The sequence below is a fragment of the Sceloporus undulatus genome, chromosome 3 (assembly GCF_019175285.1).
Source record: "Sceloporus undulatus isolate JIND9_A2432 ecotype Alabama chromosome 3, SceUnd_v1.1, whole genome shotgun sequence".
NCBI classification, from domain to species: Eukaryota; Metazoa; Chordata; class Lepidosauria; order Squamata; family Phrynosomatidae; genus Sceloporus; species Sceloporus undulatus.
The window spans coordinates 43,245,731-43,267,765 of NC_056524.1; the positions used below are offsets into that span (position 1 = coordinate 43,245,731).

General features: G+C 38.0%; 1 protein-coding gene across 3 annotated transcripts; it reads right to left on the reverse strand.

Moving 5' to 3' along the window:
- Nucleotides 1–3,909: 3,909 nt before the first annotated feature.
- SFT2D2 (SFT2 domain containing 2) lies at nt 3,910–21,820 on the reverse strand. Of its 3 annotated transcripts, none has more exons than XM_042459284.1 (9): nt 21,661–21,820; nt 16,428–16,514; nt 13,715–13,800; nt 12,963–13,044; nt 12,462–12,497; nt 12,309–12,367; nt 11,557–11,586; nt 9,011–9,069; nt 3,910–7,758 (listed from the first exon to the last, which is right to left on the reverse strand). In XM_042459284.1, the coding sequence occupies exons 1-8, from the start codon at nt 21,721–21,723 to the stop codon at nt 9,030–9,032; spliced, it is 483 nt and encodes a 160-aa protein (XP_042315218.1). In that variant the 5' UTR covers nt 21,724–21,820; the 3' UTR covers nt 3,910–7,758; nt 9,011–9,029. The 3 variants fall into 3 exon arrangements, with proteins under 3 accessions (XP_042315218.1, XP_042315220.1, XP_042315219.1); XM_042459286.1 differs by lacking the exon at nt 21,661–21,820 and adding an exon at nt 20,821–20,953; XM_042459285.1 differs by lacking the exon at nt 21,661–21,820 and adding an exon at nt 20,265–20,404.
- Nucleotides 21,821–22,035: the final 215 nt, after the last annotated feature.

Consider the following 22,035-nt stretch of genomic DNA (forward strand, 5'->3'; position numbering starts at 1 on the left):
AAAAAAAGTCATTAGAAACGTGTGTGTCGGGGGGACAACTATCAGATATCAGGTAAAGAGGGAAAAGACCTTTCCATTTTTCTTGTTCTGTGTGAACACCTGTTGGCCTGAGAGTTTAGACTGAGGGGTTGGTATTTTTTTAGCTATTCAACCAAGAAATGATCTAAACCACTTCTAGATAAGCATGCTAACTGATAAACATGAGCAAGGACATGTTAATCTATAACACATTTAACAGAATCATGATCTCCGCTTGTACTCTATTCATAAAGCTCCTTCATATCAAATTGTTTTAGCCTATTATTTCAATTGTATGATATCAAAAGTATGCTTCAGCTTATTGTTTTTAACTGGATTTAATAGCAGCATTTCAAACATATTTAACTGTATTATTTTGATTGCATTTGATGGTATTATTTTAACTGTACTCTCTTAATTTAATTGTATTGCTAGAATTATGGCAGCATATGTATTAAAAATAGGGTAGTTAATGAAGTAGTTGCATTATAGCAATTCAATTTACTAACCAAACCGGATGGCCATCTGTCAGAAATGCTTTCAGGTTTCCTGCATGGCAGGGGGTTGGATTGGATGGCCCCTGTGGTCTCTTCCAACTCTATGATTCTATGATTTAGGCCTAATTGGAGATACATTTCAGATTATAGCATTTCTCATTCCCATATATATTTCTAAAGTAGATTTAGCCCCATATTATACATATGAATTCATTTACCCTATTGTAACAATCCATGGAACATAGTAAGCCATTGAGTCAAAACAGTGAACCATTTAGCACAGTTATTTACAATAGCTGGTAGTGGTTCTCTGGGGTTTCAGACTGGAGATTTCCTCATACCACTGGGAACCGGAGCTGAGGATTTCTGTATGCAAGGCCACTGCTTTACCATTCAGTTACTAGCCTTTCCTTTACTGAAATTAAGATTAAGGATTCCCAACTTTCAGCTGTTGCTTATGGGCAGTGCATATTTACATTTTGTAAATAACCCATGGCTGAAAGGCTTGAGGACTGAAGTAGACGACTGAATTTACTCTGTTAACTATTTCAGAGGGTTTTAAAGAACTGATCTTATCTGTGGGTGCTTCTAGGCAAGGCTTTCCAGAACTTGGAACACATGTTTGGACTACAGCTCCAAGGAGTCCAGACAGCATGATCAGTGGTGAATTTTCCAGTCTCTTGATTGTTTTTTTAATGCACTTGACTTGCTTCATCCACCCAATTTTTACTGAGGCAAGGGGGCTACAGGCATCTTCTACTAGTCAGGCTTCCATGTTTTTCCACTGCTTCACCCATCTCTTTTATTTCTACAAGTTTTCCATTAAGAAGCTATAGATAAAATAGTTGTACAGGCATACGTCAGTTAACAAAGTCTCTAACAAGTTTTTTTTTTTACAGTCTTTTCCTGCCTGCCCACCTACAATCCCACCCTCCCACCGTTGCTCTGCTTAGCTGGAAGTTTTTAGTAGTAGTGTATTGTCAGTGGGAGGATGATGTAGCAAAACAACCATCAGTGCTGGGTTGCAGCAGTCTGTCTGAAGAAAGCAAGGCAATGAACTTTTTGCTAGAAGGAAGAGGAATCTGCTGTACCTAATCCTATTGTAACTGCATGTGCCTGCTTACAACAAAGTAAACAGTAGCTGCCTCCACAATCCCTTACCAACTACATGTGAAGAACAAAGTACAGGGGAAGAAACATAGCCTGTCTCACCTGCTACCCACAGGATATTTGAAAAGAATAGATCGATAGATTTGGACAGCAAAATAGAAAGAAGAAACAAAAGGAGGCAGTGAAAGAAAAAAATAATCTCTGAATATATTATGGAAGACCTTTTTAACTGATCTCTAGCAAGCACAGAATATTTTTGTTTACTTGTGCAAGCTGTTTTCATTTCACATGTACCTATCCCTATTCTTTTCATGTTTTTTGACTTAACACTTTGGGTTATTTTTCCAAGGATGAAAGAAAGTGTGGCAAGCCAACTCTAACTAGTGATTCTCAACAACCTTCACTTCAAGCCTGGAACATAGAAACATTCCTGGTCCAAGAATTCCATATATAAATATGCACCAATATTGATGCTATGTCTCCAGGTATGTATCTTTTCCCTACAGAACAGTGCAGATGAGAAGAGAAAAAAGGCGGAAAGAGCATAAGAGTGGTGCTTTGGTGTAAATGGTACAGTAATTATTATCGTTATCATTATTATTGCCTACCCATTTCTCCCCATGGATCAAAGTGGGGAACAATAATAATAAACAGACAAACATCAGTTAAAACGCACCTCAATTTAAAAGGCGAAATAAGATGTACACATATTAAAACAATCAACATATAAATAAGAGGGTAATATCATGACCAGCCAGCCATAATCTTTGCTCAGAGCTGAGCCAGGAAAGGAAACAGGGACCAACAAGATTTCAGAGGAAATGGTAAAACAAAAGTGAATTTCCGGTGCCCATTGCCAGCAGAGTGTGAGATGGAGGATATAGAGCTGCTATAGCTCAGAGTCTAATGTAGGTAAGCAGCAATATGGAGCCAACACCCACTCAACTTGATTTATATCCTATATCTCTCCCAGGAGGAAGATGTAAGGCAGATTGTAACCAAATTTTAAAGGTTTCACTGAAAAGCACAATAAATTATAATATTTAAATGTAAATTTAAAATAATTACACCATTAAAATATAGTACAAAACAATCCACTCTTCACTTCAGGAAGATGAAGTGGCTAAAATCTCAGTCTCAAAAGTTCAGAATATCTAGTTATATGATCTGAATATTGCCTTTATTTCCATTTGGGACTCCTATTGTACACAAATGTCTTCCACAATAGACACTGCTTTAACTGCCCTGGCTCAGAGCTAAGGAATGCTGGGAATTGTAGTTTGTTGTGGTACCAGAGCTCTCCCACAGAGAAAGCTAAATATCTCACAAAACTACAATTCCCAGAATTCCATAGCATTGAGCCAGAACAATTTAAATGGTGTCAAACTGGATTATTTCTGCAATGTGTTTTGGCACAATGCTGTAAAAAGTTTACCCTGACTCCCAGAACCCCAAAAAGGGTAGAGAATGGGTTTTCCAGGCCCTAATCCCTGATCTCCAAAAGAAGAGTGCGGAATAAGCTCCCAAATGATTGTCTACCTTAGATTTCAAGGCATTATATGTGCCTATGTCTTTTTGGCACAACGCATGAAAATATTTGGAGTTTACCAAGATGTCAATTGGGTTTTTTGGACCTGTTTGCAATTTGTGCTCATGGTAAGCATTTTTTTTTATTCCATAATATACTCTGCAGAATTTCAAGTTGCTCAAAAACTAGAATTCTCTCTTATTGCCCCAAGAAAGATAGCTATTTTCAGGTCCAAGTTACATAATAATAATAATAATAATAATAATAATAATAATAATAATAATAATAAAAATAATAATAATAAATATCCCGCCTCTCCCTGTCTTGGATCGAGGTGGGTAACAAGATATCAAAGACAATAAAATCAAGTAAAAAAAACCATGGAAACAATAGTTAAAAGACATATTACATTTCAAGTTCCCAAACTCCCTCCCACTCTATAAAACAATAAAACAACCGATGGCCAATAAAATCAATCAAGATCATTCAATCCAATGGGAACAATTAGGTAAGTGGAAAAATTGGAAGTCAATTCGGGAAGCCTCACCAGAAAAGATCCCTTTTTATTTATTTTTATTAGAAAAGGAGCATGAGTACAAATTTAAAGAGTTAAACATTAAAACCCTCATTATGGTATAAAGTGAAATCATTAAAGCCTTGTACTAATATTACTTTGTAGCCTCAGTACTGAGTGGCACCATTTCTTGAACTTTTCTGCAATGCTGACTTTATTGAAAGCAATGAGATACACATATGTTGAGAAATTAGCTTTATTACAGAACAGATAGTGCTGTAAAGGTTTATTCAAAGAGCTGTTTTACTTAAAACAGGTGATACAAGCATGTACAAAAAGATACAATAGGCAAAAGAAATACATACAAAATTTAGCTTCATTCAGTCTGAAAATACAAAACTGTACTATGAAAATCCCTGTCAATGTGACTGTTACATAGTGTAGTTAGGCACTTTTTGTGTTCCCCTTCAAAAAAGGACATCTCAAAGAGACTGCCTTGTATTCAGCAGCTGAAAATTCTTAAGTTATGATAGTAGAGTATATGAAGTTAAGACAAACAGTGAGTTCAATGAAACAGTGTTATGTGACAGAATGTAGCAAAAAATAGCGTGATTAATTGTCACAAAGTGACAAAAGGGCAAGAAAGTCAGACAATCGGAAACAAGCCCTTTTTATAATATACAAAAATGTTTTAACCCAGAACACCAAGGCTGACCAAATGTTTAGTGTTAAGGTTCAGATAATAAATTATTAAGGTCTTTGGAAAACTTGGTCATATTAAGATGCTGATCCTCTGCTTTGCTCCCTTAATGCAGTCTACTTCTCAAAAAATAATCATAAAGTCATAATTCAAAGACATTTTAAAAATACTTTTCAAATATTCAATGCCTTTAGCAAAAATATGATTTTTTGGGGAAAAAACTATACCTTACCATAATGTAGCAGTGTCAAAATCTGAAAGCTATCCAAGTTGGAGACATATCTCGAATAGAAAAATAGCAACTAGAAAGCATTGGTGTATTTGCAGTGCACATGGTGAAGAATCACTCTTTTAGAAGAGACACAGCATTGTTACCTTCTGTGCCTTAATGTGTTAAATGTACAAAAGTTAACTATTGATCCTATAGCTTCACATTCTGTAAATGAGTACACTGATTATCCCAAACCTAAAAACTGGCTTTGTGAAAAGGAATAACTGCATCTTGCTCCTCTTAAAGTAAGGACCTAGATAAAAAGTTAGGCAAGGATGCTTCAGTTCTTTTTCCAAAAAAACCTTTAAGTTTCATCAATAAACTAGCATGGCATTCCAAGCCTTTTGTTGCAGTAGTTGTTGTTTGTTAACCTTCAATGTTCTGCAGCTTCAACAAGTAACAGTGAAGACAGGCAACAGTTTAAGAGAGCTAAAAGCAATTTGAGATAGGCATTGCTTCTCATTATTAGCTTGCATATTATACTGTACTCTTTCTATCCTACCAACCAAACACATATGCAAGTTTTTAAAACATACAGAAGTTATAATTTTGCCAGAAGTGAAAATGGGATATGCAGTGTATACAACACAAGCAACTACCCCTCTTTCAAACTACTTTAAACTCTCTGAAGAAACTATTTTCTCAGATGTAAAAGGCAAGCTGGTATGAAAGGTTAAGGCTGGTGCTTTAGAGACCCAGAATGATTTCAGTACTTCAATTTTCAGAGGAAACCCCCCCGTGGTCCCTCTCCACTTCCACAGTTTACACTTTACCTCTTGTAATTTAGTGTCCCAGAAATTTCCAACAGTTCTGAGAAGTGTACAGAGTTTACTCTCCCTACAGCAATAATTCATACATTAAATATTTTTGCAATAGAAATTAGCCTACCAGGCTCAGGACCTGAAAAAAACCTGTACCTTTCAGCAGCCTCCACCTAGCTTATTTCATCACTGCAGCAGCAAGATAAGAAAAACAGACAGACAAAATTCCACTTTCTCTGCTATAATCACCTTCTTAAGGCCTGGTTAGCAACTATAATAAGTATTCACAATAGCTCTTTGATGAATATTTATACTTTTGCCTTCATCTTTTTAGATCTTAAAAACTCATCCTGAAGACATAGGGTGGCTACTGTACCATTTCTGATCACTAAAAGCATCCTATTTTTTACACTCTCAAACACACACGTGTGCTCCATTTCTAAAACTATTGTATACATATCTTCACTGCCGAACACATAACTACCAATAACAGTAATGATCCTAAAGATCACACCATGTGAGAAGTAACCATACACAGAGTATTCACAGACTGGTCTTCAGGATGCTATTAGTGATCAGAAACGGTACACCTAAGTTTAATTGGTGTACCAATTAATTTATAATTATAAAGTCAAGGCTTCAGTTTTCTAACTGCTTATTGTAAAATCACTGAGAACTGAAACCAAACTGAAACCTCACAAACTTTAATTATGGTATCTTATTGACATCAGGGCAGGAGAACTTGAATTCTGACCTTTAAAAAAATAATTCATAAATGTCTAATTTTCTAATCTTTAGATTTGCTGGCATGGCAAAATGAGCATTACAATTAAGCTTCCCAAACCATCAGGTTAAAAATAGCTGATAGTAGCCAATAAAAGATGCAATTAGGTAATTATGCAGCTAGAAACACTGAGGCCAGTGTGCACTTAATTAGGTTTAATCCTGGTACTCCTGAGTTATTCAGGGAAATTTCCATGCTCAGATACACTCTACTAGTCCCTTTCAAATAATGGGAGAGAACAGAGTGGGAGGGATAATTAATAGAGACAGTATGTACTACAAGCCACTAGTACTGAGAATGTGATTAGGGTTTTTTAGCTTTAAAAAAAACCTGCAAAGTATACATTTATCAAAATACTCCAAAGACTATTCTAGGACAGTTCTCAAATAACACTTTCTTAGTATGTCTGCATGCATATACACAACACTTATTTCAATCCTTATTACACAGAAAAAATTACTATGACAAAATTTGCAACAGAGAAAAGGAATTTACAACTTCAGGGTACCCATTCAAATCATTACATGATATTGTCCTATTGGGAAAGCAGAATATTAAGTACAAGACATAGGCTCCATCGCATCAGAACAACAATAAGCTGTGCTGTCCATGAGAACAGAAATCACATATTAAAAGTACATGGTGGTAAGAGGAGAAAATGGGGGGAAACATCTCCTTTAATTACATTTCATATTTGGACCATATTTTGTTTATAGGCTGTGTGAAGACATATTTCACTAACTATTAAGAGGAATGAGGGGTGTGGTGAGGGATGTAATGAAACAGGAGCAGCAAGAAATAATTCAAAAGGCAACACATAGCATTAAGGCAGAGCTGTCAACATTATTTCAAACTGAGGCTGCATTTTAAGAGACCACAAATGTAATACAGTATACCAGTTTTAGAAATGGAAGAGCACTTGTTTGCTTTTATGATTCCTCATGTGTATCTGCTTGTTGTTGCTTCTGTTGCTTGCTGGACAATTATTCAACATCAAAGTCAGTAATTTTACAATAAAAACTGAACTTGCTATTTTTGTTACAAGATATTAACTTACTTCCTTTCAATGATTATAGCTACATATGTTGTAGGAGACAAAGGTTTTCAGGCTCCAACATTTAAATCTCACCAAAAAAACAGATACAAAGTTGTAAAACCCCAGTAAACCTACCATGTTCTTAGCTAAAAGCAGCATCCAACCTTTAAGCTGTCCTTTGGACCCCATAAATCAAAAACATGTAAACTGAAGCAAGAACTTCAACTCCCGTCTATTTGGGATTGTCATAATATATTTTACATTAACAAAAGTGCATAATCTGAAAAATACATCTTTGTGTCAGACAACAAAATAGCTTGACCAAGCAAGCAAAAAAAAAAAATGTAGTTGATTTTGGGGTTCATCACAAAATTTGTTATCCTTGGTAGAACAATATTTGGTATTCTCCTGTAGTTCACAGATTTAATTAGCAAACTTAATAAGTTTGCTCCAAGCCAGGTGTGTACAGACGTAAAGGTCATAAGGTTGTGCAGGTCTTCCAGTCCTCAGTGTAAGGAGATGAAATTTATCTTGCTGGCCTATAGAAAAGCAGCAAAATTCTTTTTTATATTACTAAAGTCACTACCACTGATTTTATATTCATGCTTTTCATGCTTTACATGCTTTTCCTTTTCAAAAACAAAACTTAAATTTAATCAGTCACTCCTACTAGCCAGAATGGTTTCTTGTTTCAAATCAGGAACCTGAAAACACTTAAGTATTTAGAAGGTACTGGTTGCAGAAGGAGGCCACTGTGCGCGCACGCACACGCACGCACACACACAAAACCCCTTAATCCTTACTTTTTTTTGATAAATCACCTCCCCCAAATGCTACTCTTTAGTTTAGAGTCAAGCTACACATCTTGATTTAGGCTGAAGCTTACAGATAGTAAAAACTTTTACCTCTTTAAGAAGAAAAACAGATACAAGTAAATTCCTGGGCTTTCATACAATCAACAATATATACACTTAAAAAGAAACCTCAAATATACTACAACTATAGTTTTACCCACTTTATTTATTGTTGTTGTTGTTGTTGTTATTGGTGTGTGACTTCAAGTCATTTGTGATTTATGGCATCTGCAAGGCAAACCTATTAGGGGTTTTAGGGGGCAAGATTTTTCAGTGGTGGGCTGCTAATGCCTTCCCCTGACGTTGAGTGTGTGTGACTTGCCCAAGATCAGCCAGTAGGTTGAACCCTGTTCTCCCAGACGCCTAGTCAGCACTCAAACCACTACACCATGTTTGCTCTCTACCTACTTTATGCTATCCTAGAAATTTACCATTGGATTTGTAAGCATGTCTGATCAACTTAAATATCCACAGCATACCATGGAGCATTCCTCTGGATAATATTTTAGTATTATTATTTGGAAGTTGTTTTGTTACTTTATCACTTTCTCAGAAAGCAACACACTGGCCTAGACCAATCATTACACCATCTAAGCAAAAGAGTCAACTAGTATAAGATTTAACCAGTGCACTAGGAGTAGCACAAGAGATAGCACACATATACTATCTCTTGATAGTGCAAATCTACAGAGCTAAATAAATAAATAAATAAATAATGATCAGTCAATTGCAAAATATGATATGACCTGGATCCCTCCCTTGTGCCAATTCTGGCAATGAATGTCTACTAGTGCAACTGACCTTCCAGCGACATTGCTAGATTCATACCACAAAGACCTAAAATATTTTTTACAGTAAACCTAGATGGACATTGCTGAGTAAGAAGTTGGGGATATAACCATATTATCATAGTATGATTACACATTCAAACACTTACCAAGCTGTTTATTTGCCTGTTATGTAAGACATACTGTGAAACATTTCTTCACAGCATCCCTGTGGAAAAAGAGAAACATTAATGAAGCAAAGATACTGCCTTCTTAAACATTTAAATTATCCAAGGACTTTGATATTTTGCATATTTTATTCATGCATTGGATAGCCACCCTTTAAGACTTATCATATCACTACATATATAATAAAAAGTAGCATATATAATAATAAATAATAATAAAATATTTATTTATAGCCCGCCTTTCGTAGATCAAGGCGGGTTACAACAATAACAGTTACAGAGTAAAAAACACAATAACCACAATTATGCATTAAAATAACAATAACAATATCCAACTAGCATAAGATGTTTACAACAAAGTTAATAATGGTGAGGGGGAGGAAGGAGGCTACAAAGGGAAAAAATTAGGGGAAAGCTGTTTGGAACAGGAAGGTTTTTAATTCCTTCCTGAACCGCTCAAGGGAGGTGGCCGAGCGGAGCTCACTGGAAAGCGCGTTCCAGAGCAAAGGAGCCGAGATGGAATAGGCTCTACGCAATGTTGTGGCGTATTTAGAATCTGGGACTGTCAACAAATGCTTCCCAGCGGATCTGAGTGTGCGGGGTGGATTATATGGGGAAAAATTTCCATTAAAATCTAAAGAAGACAACTCTTTTTAGAAACCCTCTCAAAACAACAGATGTCTCACAGATGCATCTTTGGACAGACACTCTACAACTCGACAAGCCAGACCCTCTGGCTCTTGCTGAGAACTAACTTTCTGATTCTGCTGCAGAATAACTGTTTATCAGATACATGCCCTTGTACTTAATTGTTGTTGTTGTTCTACAGACTTCATGTGTTTTATTGTAAAAACTTCATAAAATTTAATTAGGGAAAAAAACAGATGTACAACCATGTATTTCTTAGAATTAAACCTTAGGAAGAACTTTCTGACAGTAAGAGCTGTTTGACAGTGGAACATGCCTCTGAAAGCGGTGGACTCTCCTTCTTTGGAGGGTTTTTTTTTTTTAACAGAGGCTGGATGGCCAACTATCAAGAATATTTTCACTGTGTATTCCTGCACAGCAGGCAGTTGGCTGAATGGCCTTTGAGGTCTCTACCAACTCTTATTCTATGATTCCACAGGATGTGGGCTACTGCTAAGTCATCTAGCTAACATAAAGATTAGATCCTCCCCCTGTAAGCCCTCTGTGGGCTGACGTGTGGACCTTTTCCACGAGTATTGAGTACTTCAATTACGACATGACTTCACTTCTCCTAGTGGGAAAAGGTGTTAAGTGCTATCAGATGGGTGTTGCAAATACCAGCTGACAATATTGCCAGCTTTGTTCTTTCTTCCACTTCCTGACATGTGAGAGTGGAAAAGCAAAGCCAGTAATGGAAAAACTCTAAGCAGTGATCAGAGACAGCAGGGATTTTCTTCATATTAATTTCCAGAGGTGGGGCTTGTCTCAATAAGGCATGTGGGCTGGAATTCTCCCTCCTAACATTAGTGCCTGCCAGCTGTACAGATAATGGGAAAAGGAAACATCTGAGAGTAGATGTACCACCAACCAATCTGTATTGTGCCATCTCCCTCTATAAATCCCTCCTCAGAACCAACTTCTTTCATGAAGTCTTGGTATAAAGCCAAATACTCAAGCCCCAATGTAGCAAAACCTAACTATGCATATTAGAAATAATCACACAGTCTTTCCTTAATTACTCCAGCCTTTACATCCCTCCTTTCTTCTGCTGTATGTTTAAATACAGACTGTTAGCTATCAAGACAGGGACCTGTCCTCTTCTACTTTATAAAGCAACTTGCAAATTGATAGCTCTATATACATTATCGAAACTCAGAAATAATAGAACACACTGGGGTGTCCATTATCAATTATGTATTGCCATTCCAATCCTGCAAGGGAATTAGTTCAGTCTCTCTGTCAGCTTTTAACTACATAGTTTTGTAGTAACTTCTGGCTCTGAGGCACACTAAGTGATATTTCATCATCAACATAGACTTTCCAAGCCATATAAGTCACAAAGAAATGTGTCTGTCTAATAAACTAAGGCAGGTTACAGACTGCCATTTGGGACGTCCTCAGGACGTCCCAGTTTAAAAAAGGGGTGTCTCTTCTAGACGCCCTACTCCTGTTACGGACTCTGTCTGTAACAAATGGCAGCGGCCGTTCCACACGGCCGCCGCCATTTTGACATCTTGGACGCATAGCATCCAGACGTGTCGCGGCGGAAGTGACCCCGTGAAAGCGCGCTTTGCGGCACCACTTCCAGGGCCCAGGAAGGAGCGCAATTTCCGCACTCCTTCTTAGGAGCGTCCAGGAGCCCCGCAGTTTGGCCGCTGCGGCTCCCGGACACTGCAAGCGGCGGTGGCAGCAGACCGCCGCAATCCGGCGGTCTGTAACGCGCCTAAGTATCTTGTGAGCTACCTTGGGGCTCTTTTTGGTAGAAATGCAGCATAGGCGTTAAATAAATAAATAAATAAATAAAAAGTGCTTTCTGAAGAAAATGAGGAATTCAAGATTACCTTGCAAATGGAATGTAGGAAATACTGTACCTAAGGCATAGATAATACAAATACATTAGTTAGCAAGGACAGATAGCAGTACTTTTCCCCACACTGTAAAAAGTGGTCCAAGCCACAGTCAATCTATCATACATTGTGGCCTGTCAAACAACAGACAAATGGCATACCTGGCTTATGGGCTACAACTATTGGTGTTTGTAAAATTAAGGTTAATTTCCCCACATTTAATTTCCAAACTGTCCAAGAAAATCAGAGCAAGCTTGTGCTACTTTTTCAGAGGCACTGTTTATTTAGAGAAGAAATGTCAAACATAAACCAAACGCTCATTACTCATTGGTGGCTGTGAATGACAGCTTTCTAGACTGACACTATACATGTAGACCATTTCAGCAAAAAGGAAAAAGACAAATGCGCAAGATGGACAAGAATTGCAACAATTAATCTGAGCCTCAATGACCGTAGTTGAAGGGAGCTAGAGAAACAAAGCAATAAAATTGACTTAGAATTTATGTGAGAGAGATTCAAGGAATCAAAGATATATGAAAGGCAAAGTAAGACAATGCAGGGGGAAAATACATCAAATGGTGGAATAGCAGTCTAGATAAAATTTCATAGGAAACTACAGTATTTGTGGATGTTCAGCTCCATAATTTTTTGTAAAAATAAGCCTTTCCATTATAAATGGGCACAAGGCTCAAGAAAATGCTACCTATTTATGTTAAGGGCTATGAAGAAACAGGGATATTACCTACCATGCTAAGGCAAAGAATTGCAGAATGCAGAAGATCAGGGCAAGTCCCTTATTGTGCCACTGGAAAAAAAAGGGGGAGGAATCACAAATCAAGCAAATAAAACTATTTGTCAATGTATAATTACATACGAATTACTGAAATTCAAGCACTTACCCAGAAAGCTGCACATAGAGTTAATATGAGGCACAACTAAAAGAGAATAGAAAAATATTACAAATAGTCAGAACATAATGGCCACAGCTAGAACAGGACATCTGTATATAAACCATTGTTGAAAACAGAATGCTGGCTAGTCTAACAAGATAACTCTTATAACAAGAAAATTCATTTAAGACTGAACTGTTCATATGGTGCATGCAATATACCAGCATTAATGCAAATAAAATGTACTGAAGTTGCTAACTTATGAGTAGTCAATAATAGTAACTTGCACATTTAGGAATTTGCAGTCATTCATGATAGCACTCTTGCTATTCCAGTACATTAACTAAGCACACTTTAGAGTCACACATCACAAAAGCTTCTAGCTTTATGCCTGGTCTATGTCCTCCTCTATAGTCCTAATTCAAGTGACCAAAATACTAAAAAAAAAGCATCTTATCTATCTCCTCACAACTAGCCAGTACATAAAAATATAGTAACTTCATTACTTACGAGCATAACAATAGTAGCTATCAAACGAGTAGGTTCAAACATTCTTTTCAGTTGCCTCATAGGCCCCATAAGAAAGACTGTGCTACAAAATAAAAATTAAAAATCTTAAATATATCTGCAGGCAGTAGCCCACACTTTTTAAGACATTCACAAGCTTAAAGCAGAAACACAGCTGTACTGTAAAAGTCATTGGTATATCATATATTGTCTCAAAGATATTTCTCATAAAGTAAGACAACATTAGTCCTTGAAGAAGAAAATACAAAATTACTGAAAATGAGTTATGAGACATGAAGATAGACCAACTAAGGTCCAAAACACACTGCATAAGTAATCAAGACTGAAACCACTTTAACTGCTCTGGCTCAGTGCTAAGGAATTCTGGGAACTGTAGTTTTGTGAGACATAGCCTTCTCTGTCAGAGAGCTCTGGTGCCACAATAAACTACAATTTCCAGGATTCCCTAGCACTGAGCTAGGCAGTTAAAGGGGGTCTCAAACTGGATTGTTTCTGCAGTGTGTTTTGGACCATAGTTAAACTGGTATGATTTTTCAGCCTAAAACAGCTATACCTTTGAATAGTTAAATTGCTTCCCACACTCCAAATGAAATAGAATTGACAACCATAAGACCTCATCCTCCTGTCAATTATTTTATCAGTCAAAACATTTTGACTTGGTTAGGGAAAATATGTAGAAACATTGTACATCTCACAATCTGCTATGATCTATAAATTTTCTTAAAAAGGACTACCTTCCAATGGATGAGATATTTCCCAATGTGTAAAATACTGCAAACAAGAGTAGTCCTTTTCTGGGAACCCATAACAAGCCAGTACCCTGAAAAGGGAAGCAAACAAAACTAAATAATCTATTTAAAATGTTATGTAAATGGTATAGAAATAACAACAGAGGCTAACAATAATACATTCCAGATTCTCTAATTTATTCTTATACAAGAAGTTTGTTTTACCTCCCTAATGAAACATTAGGCCTTCAAACAATTTATTTTTAAAAAATAATGAAAATAATACTTTCATATTTAGAACATTCTGTGAAAATGCTAATTTACAGAACAATCTCAGTTTAAAAGAAGAGGGAAGCAAAACATCATAGGTACTGTAAACAAACTCAATTCTGTGTGTGTTGGTTGATACATAAAACAGAGCTACCTATGAACAAGAGGAAAATATCAGTAGGTCAGGGAAATGTCACAATTTGTTTATGCATATGAGAACAACAATAAGATATGGCCAACCTGCACCTCAAGAAACTACCCAAAGTGATCTGGCCATGCCCAGGAAATAAATAATTATATCAAACTCTTGGTAGGTGGAGAGAATGGAATGACTAAAATCCTAAGCAAAGTGCTCCATGCTGCAACACTTTGTTCCAGTACAAGAACTACTTCTTACAACTACTACAACATAATTAATAAATGTGATTTCCTTCAAGAATCTGAAAGCTATCTTTGCAGCCACTCTGAGGCTGCAATCTTGTGCAACATATTTACAATGTTTGGGGCTGCTCAGAAGGGGGGGAAAGAGTAAGGGGAAACATGGTGCTGTATAAATTATGCATAACATGGAGATTTTTTTCCTCTGTCTCAAGAACATTCATGGCAGATAAAAGTAAATGATGCTTAACACCACATAGTTCAACTATGGAAATGGCTATAAGAACTTTTGTGATGGTTTTAGAAGGAAATTAGATAAATCCATGGATACTGGAGCTATCACTAGTCAAGATGGCTATATACTCCCACTACTATCACAGGCATTATGTCTCCATTGCTGGGGAACATGTGACAGAGGGTATAGTTACACTCATCTTTAGTTTGATGGTCACTGTGTGACAAGAATACTAGTACAGTTGGCCCTCTGAATCCACGGATTCTTTATCCATGGATTCAACATATTGAAAATATTCAAAAAATATAAATTCCAAAAGGCAAGCCTTCATGCTATTTTATATAAGAGACACCATTTTGCTATGCCACTGTATTTAATATCTTGAACATCTACAGATTTTGATATCCACAGGATGGTCCTAGAACCAAATCCCAGAGGATACCAAGGGCCCACTGTATAATCAGGTCTTTGGTCAGAATCAGGGTGCATATGTGTCTCTTTCTCTAAACATGGTTATTCTTAGTTCTTCAGCATTCAGGTTTATTATAGTCTGATCAAGTCCGCTTTCATTTGCATTTTTTTACTGAATTCGAACACTAAAGATTTCTCATAATTTACAAACAATCTGTTGCATCCATTAGTGGGCCATGCCTTAGCAAAAGCTGGGAAGCTGTGGCCCTCTAGATGTCACTGGATTTTAAATGCCATTGATTTCAGCTAGCCGGCTAATGGTGAGGGATGACAGGAGTACTGGTTCCACTAATATCTGAGAGGTTGTTGGGCCCGCAACACTGTCTTAAGAGTTAGTACAGTACATTTGTCCCTCTATATTTGCTAGGTTTAGGGGCACAAGACCCCCGTGAATATGGAAAAACCACAAATAACAAAAACATGTTTTTACCTGAGAGGACACCTCTCTAGGAAGCTTTGACGCGTTACAGAGTGCCCAAGAAGGGTGCTCTGCCACCGCCACCGGTTGCTGCGTCCGCGAACCGCAGCAGCCAAACCGCGCAGTTCCCAAACGCAGCCGAAAAGAAGTGCCGAAGTGGCGCTTCTATCTGCGCCTCGGAAGTGGCACCGCGAGGCGCTAGTTGCGCACTCGCGGCGTCACTTCCGCTGCGCGATGTCGGGACACTATGCGTCCGCGACGTCAAAATGGCGCCCCCCGTGTGGAATGGGCATCGCCATTTTGTACGGACTCGGTCCGTATTAGGGTTAGAGGCGTCCGGAAGTGACGCCTCTTTCTAACCCTAGTACGGACCCAGTCCGTACCATAGGCCCGTTTGTAACGGGCCTTTAGGTCCTCCAGTGCAACTCTGGGGTCAACGTCCAATAGACACTGATCATAGAACTTCACTGGAGGAGCTACAAATGCCTAGTAGAGTACTGTATTCTCTCTAAGAATCTCTAGGTCTTTCATTGCAACCTTTAGTTAAAGTTGATCATAGAATTGCACAGGAGGACATAGATATTCCTAGAGAGAACATATTAATCAAATCCATGAATAATCAAATCCGCAAATGTCAAAGCCACAAAAATTAAACTAAGGTTGCAAACATATGGGTAGAGATGGGAAAACAGACCCTCTAATCTACATTTGTTTGAACTGCTGTAAAAATGTAACAGGAATAGATGAGACAAAATCTTTTTTCTATATGGACTCAAATCTTATGTACTGCTTTGGTTAGCATATTCCTAAATAAAACATATAATAGTTTGAAAAATGAATGAGATGACTACAATTAGGTTGTTTTGCACCATGGAACATATTATAGAAGAAACCCAAACTTTATTTTACAGAAGTTTGATGAGGTAGAAAAGAGGGAACCATCTTACCAGGATAGAACACAGGACTCCAAGAGTAAAACAAGCAATGAAGCCTTTCAGTCTTGTGCTCCAGCTTAAGGAAGATGCATCCACCACCTAGAAATGTTTTAAAAGAGACTTATTAAAATTTAATTTTCAAGATTTTTGTCCCTTCTTTTAAAGTCACCTAACTATTAGAGGAAATTGGTGAGAGGAAAGTGATGTACAAAACACTGAGTTCTCTACATCTGAAAATATCATTACAAGAATAACTGGATTTCTAATTGAAATCACTAACAAACAGTTAAAAGTATTAATGATTTGCTTCTCATACATATTTTCTGAATCAATGCTTGTAATACCACTTTGAAATTATTTCCACCATCTCTTCTACACAAGAGCTATCTATGCCTCTGTTAAATTAAAACAAAACTTTGCCCTTTTCTAAAAACAAAAAAACTTACTACTGATCATCAATAAAAGCAATGCTTGAGTATGCACTACTCAAATGTTCACAGAAAGCAGTTAGGTTTCCTAATCCATTAGCTGTTCTCCATTACACCAAATCAGAACAGAAGAGAATTTTCCATTTCCATTTGAAAACAGCTTTGTGAGCTTCTCGTGCAAATACTTAGTTCAAAAATCATAATCAATTAATTAAAACTGATTTGTATCAGTTTAACCAATGTTATAAAATTAAAGATTAGCACAAACCTCTATCGTTTTTGTATTTGAAATTTCAGCAATGATAACTTGGAAATTGCGGGAGTGGGGACTTTAAAAAAGAAGGCAGGGTACATCCAAATTTTTTTAGCATTCCTAACAGGCTGTCTGACTTTTCAGAGAAACAAAATTACTTGTATATAGGCATATCTTAATACAAAACAGTGCTGTTAATTTTACAAGACTAACACAGCTGTCTTTGAATTCTACCACTATGTTGGGGCTGTTAGGAGCATTGAAAAATGCATGCAAAGCTATCTGCTTCATGGCCAAAATTAGTTCATTTATACCAAAGATTCAAAACACAAGATAATGGGAAAAGTACAATTTCTGGAATGCTATTACATGCAAATATTTTGTTTATTTTCTATCTTGCACACACCCTTGAGAGAGTTTTATCCTAAGGATAACCTAAAAATCATTTTGAATTACAAAATAAAAGATAAAAGTTCCTAAATTATACAATCTGCCAAGAATGTTATATATGTTTTAAACTGGTGTTTCTTACATCAATTTAGTTACGTCTTACAATTTTTGTTATACAAGAACCATACTATTAACTTGTAGGTGTAAACCCAGATAACAAAATTAAACTACCAAAATTCTGTAATATTCTGATGCTTGTTTTATTATAAAGTTCATAATAATACTTAATATTTTTTTACAACACTTCCATGTCATTAAGGTAGTTCATATATCTAGGCTGAATCGATACTGCAGAAATAATGCAGTTTTGACAGTGCTTATTGCCATGGCTCCAAGCTATGCAATTCTGGGATTTGTAGTTTTGTGATATTTAGCCTTCTGTCAGAATGCTCTAGTGCCAAAACAACCTACAAATGCCAGGATTCCATAGTATGAAGCCATGGCAATTAAAGCAGCGTCAAACTGCATTTTTTATGCACTGCAGGTTTAGCACTACAGTGGTACCCCGGGATACGAAATGACCGCGTTACGAAATTTCCGGGATACGAAAAAATTAGATAGGAAAAAACTGTTCCGGGTTACGTTTTTTTTTTCGGCTTACGAAAAAATTTTTGGTGCTTTTCGGCGCTTTTTCGCACGAAATCGCGGCTTTCCAGCGCTAGCGGCTATGGCTTTTTCGGGTTGCGAAATCTTTCGGGTTACGAACGGCGCTGCGGAACGAATTAAATTCGTAACCCGGGGTACCACTGTACTTGCAATCCTTACAAACTGCTCTATAAAGTATGGTTATGATTCATATTGCAGGTGGAGGGGCTGAGGTTTGTCTATGGCCACCTGTGATTTCATGGCAATGGCTTATCGGTTTAGTAGCTCTGACTCAGCCACATAAGCATACCAAGTTAATAACTCAGCCTTTCCCATCATATTCACTCAAGGTGGTAGTTTGTGCTGCAGGGATATGAAGTTTTCCCAGCACACATTTGCAATTCCTCCTTCAAACAAGGCATTTATTGCTATTACAATTGCTCAACAGCATTCTGGTTGCATCACATATCTGTAGAGATCTGACAATCCCCCCTGCAATAATAATCATGACCACCTCATTTTACTAACTTTATGTTACAGTTACTTCTCTTATGCGTTTTTTTTTAAAAATGAACACACACAATATAGGTATCTCTCTTTTACAATGTTTAGAAAGCCTTTTTAAGGTACAGTATTCTAAAATTTAAATGAGGTTTCCCTTACTGTTAATGTGTTTCATCATAGTTTAAAACCAACAACATTCCTTTAGTTCTGTTTGCAAAACAAAATCAATGCACTTGGAACACAAATTACACAGACATCCATACTCTTTCTATGGGGATGGAATATCACACCACTGGTGCAAAACTGGATTAGCATATATAATGCTGCGGATGAAATCCATAGACCATCTCTGCCTTTTCTCATTTCCCATCCCAACATTCCAAAAACAACAAAACAAAACCTATATATATATATAATTTGATTAGGGTTATATTGCTTGGGGAATCAGTAAATGTCAATGGGTTGCACCCAAGTGTTCAACAGTAGCCTGGTCCTAACTGGAACCAATTCTGTTTACAGAAAGCTAACAGAAACAATCCTGTTCATGTAAGACAAATCTTTTCACACATGTCTCCCTAGTAGGGTTGCTATGTCTCCCTTCTTATAAGGGACAACTTTTATTTGAGGTCAAAAAAACCCTGTCTCTTATAGGGCTGGCAGGTGACCTTGATTATGTTATATCCCCCATTTGAAGGTCAGAAGGCTTTCCTTTTTACATAAAATTAAGGGGGGGGGGGGAGAGAAATCCTTCATTTCTGGGTGTGGATCCTTAATAAAGACAGAAATGTGTGCATCATGTAATTTGTGAATGTAAATATGCTAATTTTACAGAGAAATACATGGTTAAGTGACTGGAAATCAATACTTTCTTTAGTATGTAGACAGAATGCAATTATGCTAACAGCTACTTCCTGACTATCAACCCTGCATCAGCTGTTGCTTATGAGCTATTTTGAAAACCTGGCAGCATTATTCCCCAGCCTTCTGAAAGAGTGTTAGATATGTTGAGCAATACTGAACAGGAAAAGGAAATCAGTGAAAATCAGATGCACTGGCCTAGTTGCTTTCTGCCAGCACAAAGCCACCACGGGATATAGCCATAGCTAAAATGACATCATGAGTGTGGTATAGTGGTTTCTGAATGCTGATCTACAGCCCTAGAGACCAGTGTTCAAATCCTTGGAAACCTAGGGCACAGCCTTTAAAAAGTCACACTCTCTCAGCCTCAGAGAGAGGCAAAGGCAAACCTCTTTTGAACAAATCTTGCCATGAAAATCCCATGATTGGTTGGTTCACCTTAGGGTTGCCATAAGTAGGAAATGACCTGAAGGCACAACACAACAAATTCAACTTAACATTTTTGCTGTGCAAAGACAGATGCTGCATCTCTGCACTGGTTTTGTTTTAGATATTGCTCTTCATTAGAAGGAAAGATTACTTGAAGTGGCTTCTTTTTGAGCTCCCAAGTAATAATGAGAAATAAAATAGCCTTGACTTATGGATTTCTCCAATTAACATTGGCGCTAGTAACAGATTAACCAAAGCATTAGTGGAGCAGTGTACATATTAATTCAATTAAGGCTTGCAGCCAAAGCTTAACTAAAGTACTAAATTATCTCAAGTGTACACCTTTAAGACAGTGGTATTTTGCTTTCTGTCTCCTTCTCTATGCTTTGGTAGTTCTTCACAGGAGGATTTTGGTAGTAAACCACTTTTACACTTTCTCTTCTGCTTTCGTCCTTTGAGGCGTTTTGCTGTTCTTCGCTCATCTTTCAATATAGCATAGACAAAGTAATATGGAGTCACAGTTAATCACATACAACAGCTAACGAGAACAAGACTTGTTCTTCCATTTGTGCTCCTTTTCATCACCCCTAAACCCCACAATTGAACCCGTAGTTTTCTCAGGCTCATTACCAGAAAAAGCTTTCTAACAACTACAGTATTCTGCCCTTCTCTCCACCTATGATCTCTGGGACTAAAATACTGGTATGGCCAAAGAAAACAGTGCAGAAATAATGCAGTTAAGTGCTCTTGCTCCATCCTATGGAATCCTGGGATGTGTAGTTTTACAAGGTCTTCAGCCTTCCCAGCCAAAGAGTGCTGGTGCCCCAGGATTCTGTAGGAGGGAGCCCTGACACTTGAAGTGGTGTCAAAGTACATTATTTCTATAGTACAAACAAACCTTCAGCTCTATAATGTGGCACAGGAAGCCTGAGGGGTAGATGATGTGTTTGGTAGTCCAACAGTGGCTTTCAAATCGAGGGGAGGGCAGGGTCCTGATGTTGTTGGACTTCAATTCCCAAAAGCCACTCTCCGCCTGTCAGGGATTCTGCCAACTACGGTCCAAAATAATAATAATAATAACAACAACAACAATAATAATAATAAACCCCAGTTGAGAACCCTCATAGAGAGGCCAGAGTGGTGCAGTGGTTTGAGTGTTGGATTAGGACTCTGGGAGACCAAGGTTTGAATCTGGTTCGGCCATATAGACCCACCGGGTGACCTTGGGCGAGTCACACTCTCTCAGCCTCTGGGGATGATAGCAATAGTAAAATGTCAGTTTTACCTTTATAATTCCGTTCCCTTAATCTTTAGAAAGGCTTCTCTGTAAACATATTTATATATTTATGGAGACCAGGGTTTGAGTCCCAGATCAGCCATGGAAGCTCACTGGTTAGACCTTGGGCGAGTCACACTCTCTCAGCCTCAGAGGACGGACATGGCTTATTATTATTATTATTATTATTATTATTATTATTATTATTATTATATAAAGAACCCTCTGAAGAAACATGCCAAGAAGAAAGCCTCACGAAGCCTTGGACTTAAAGGACTCTCCCCAAGGCGGAAACGAGTTGAAGGGACACACAGGGACAACGACGACGACGACGCCTCCAGAGCAGTTTGTGTGGAAGAAGGCCGAGGAGCCCGAGGAACCGGAGGCGAGACCAAGGGGAAAGTCCAGCCTGGCCCCAGGCAGAGGGGCCTCGTTGTTGCCCTTCCCCTTCCCCGCGTTTACCTCGGCCAAGGGGCCCGGGTCCTCGGCGTCCCGCCCGCTCAAAACCCGCTTCAGCTTGTCCATGATCTCAGGCACCTGCCGCCCTCGCCCTCCTCCTCCTCTGGCCCAGCTCCCTGGCCTCAATCACAGCCACAAAGCAGCCAGCCCCTCCTCCGCCCTCCCAAGACCACAACTCCCAGCATGCATCAGGCGTCCATTAAACGCTCCGTGCCCCGCCTCTCAAACGCAAGGCATGCTGGGAAGTGTAGGCTTTACCTTACACAAACACACACACCTGCGGGTGAAAATTCAAAGATATACACTTGTCCCTCCGCCGCAAATAATCAAAACGCCATGTTTTTCCCTGAGAGGACACCTCTCTAGGGATCTCTAGGT

Coding starts and splice junctions, on each gene's coding strand:
- SFT2D2 (XM_042459284.1), bottom strand. CDS start 21,723: ATGGACAAGCTGAAGCGGGTTTTGAGCGGGCGGGACGCCGAGGACCCG. Junction 16,515..21,660: donor ACCCGGGCCCCTTGGCCGAG/GTAAACGCGGGG, acceptor AAACATTTCTAG/GTGGTGGATGCATCTTCCTT. Junction 12,498..12,962: donor TAGCTACTATTGTTATGCTC/GTAAGTAATGAA, acceptor ATTCTCTTTTAG/TTGTGCCTCATATTAACTCT.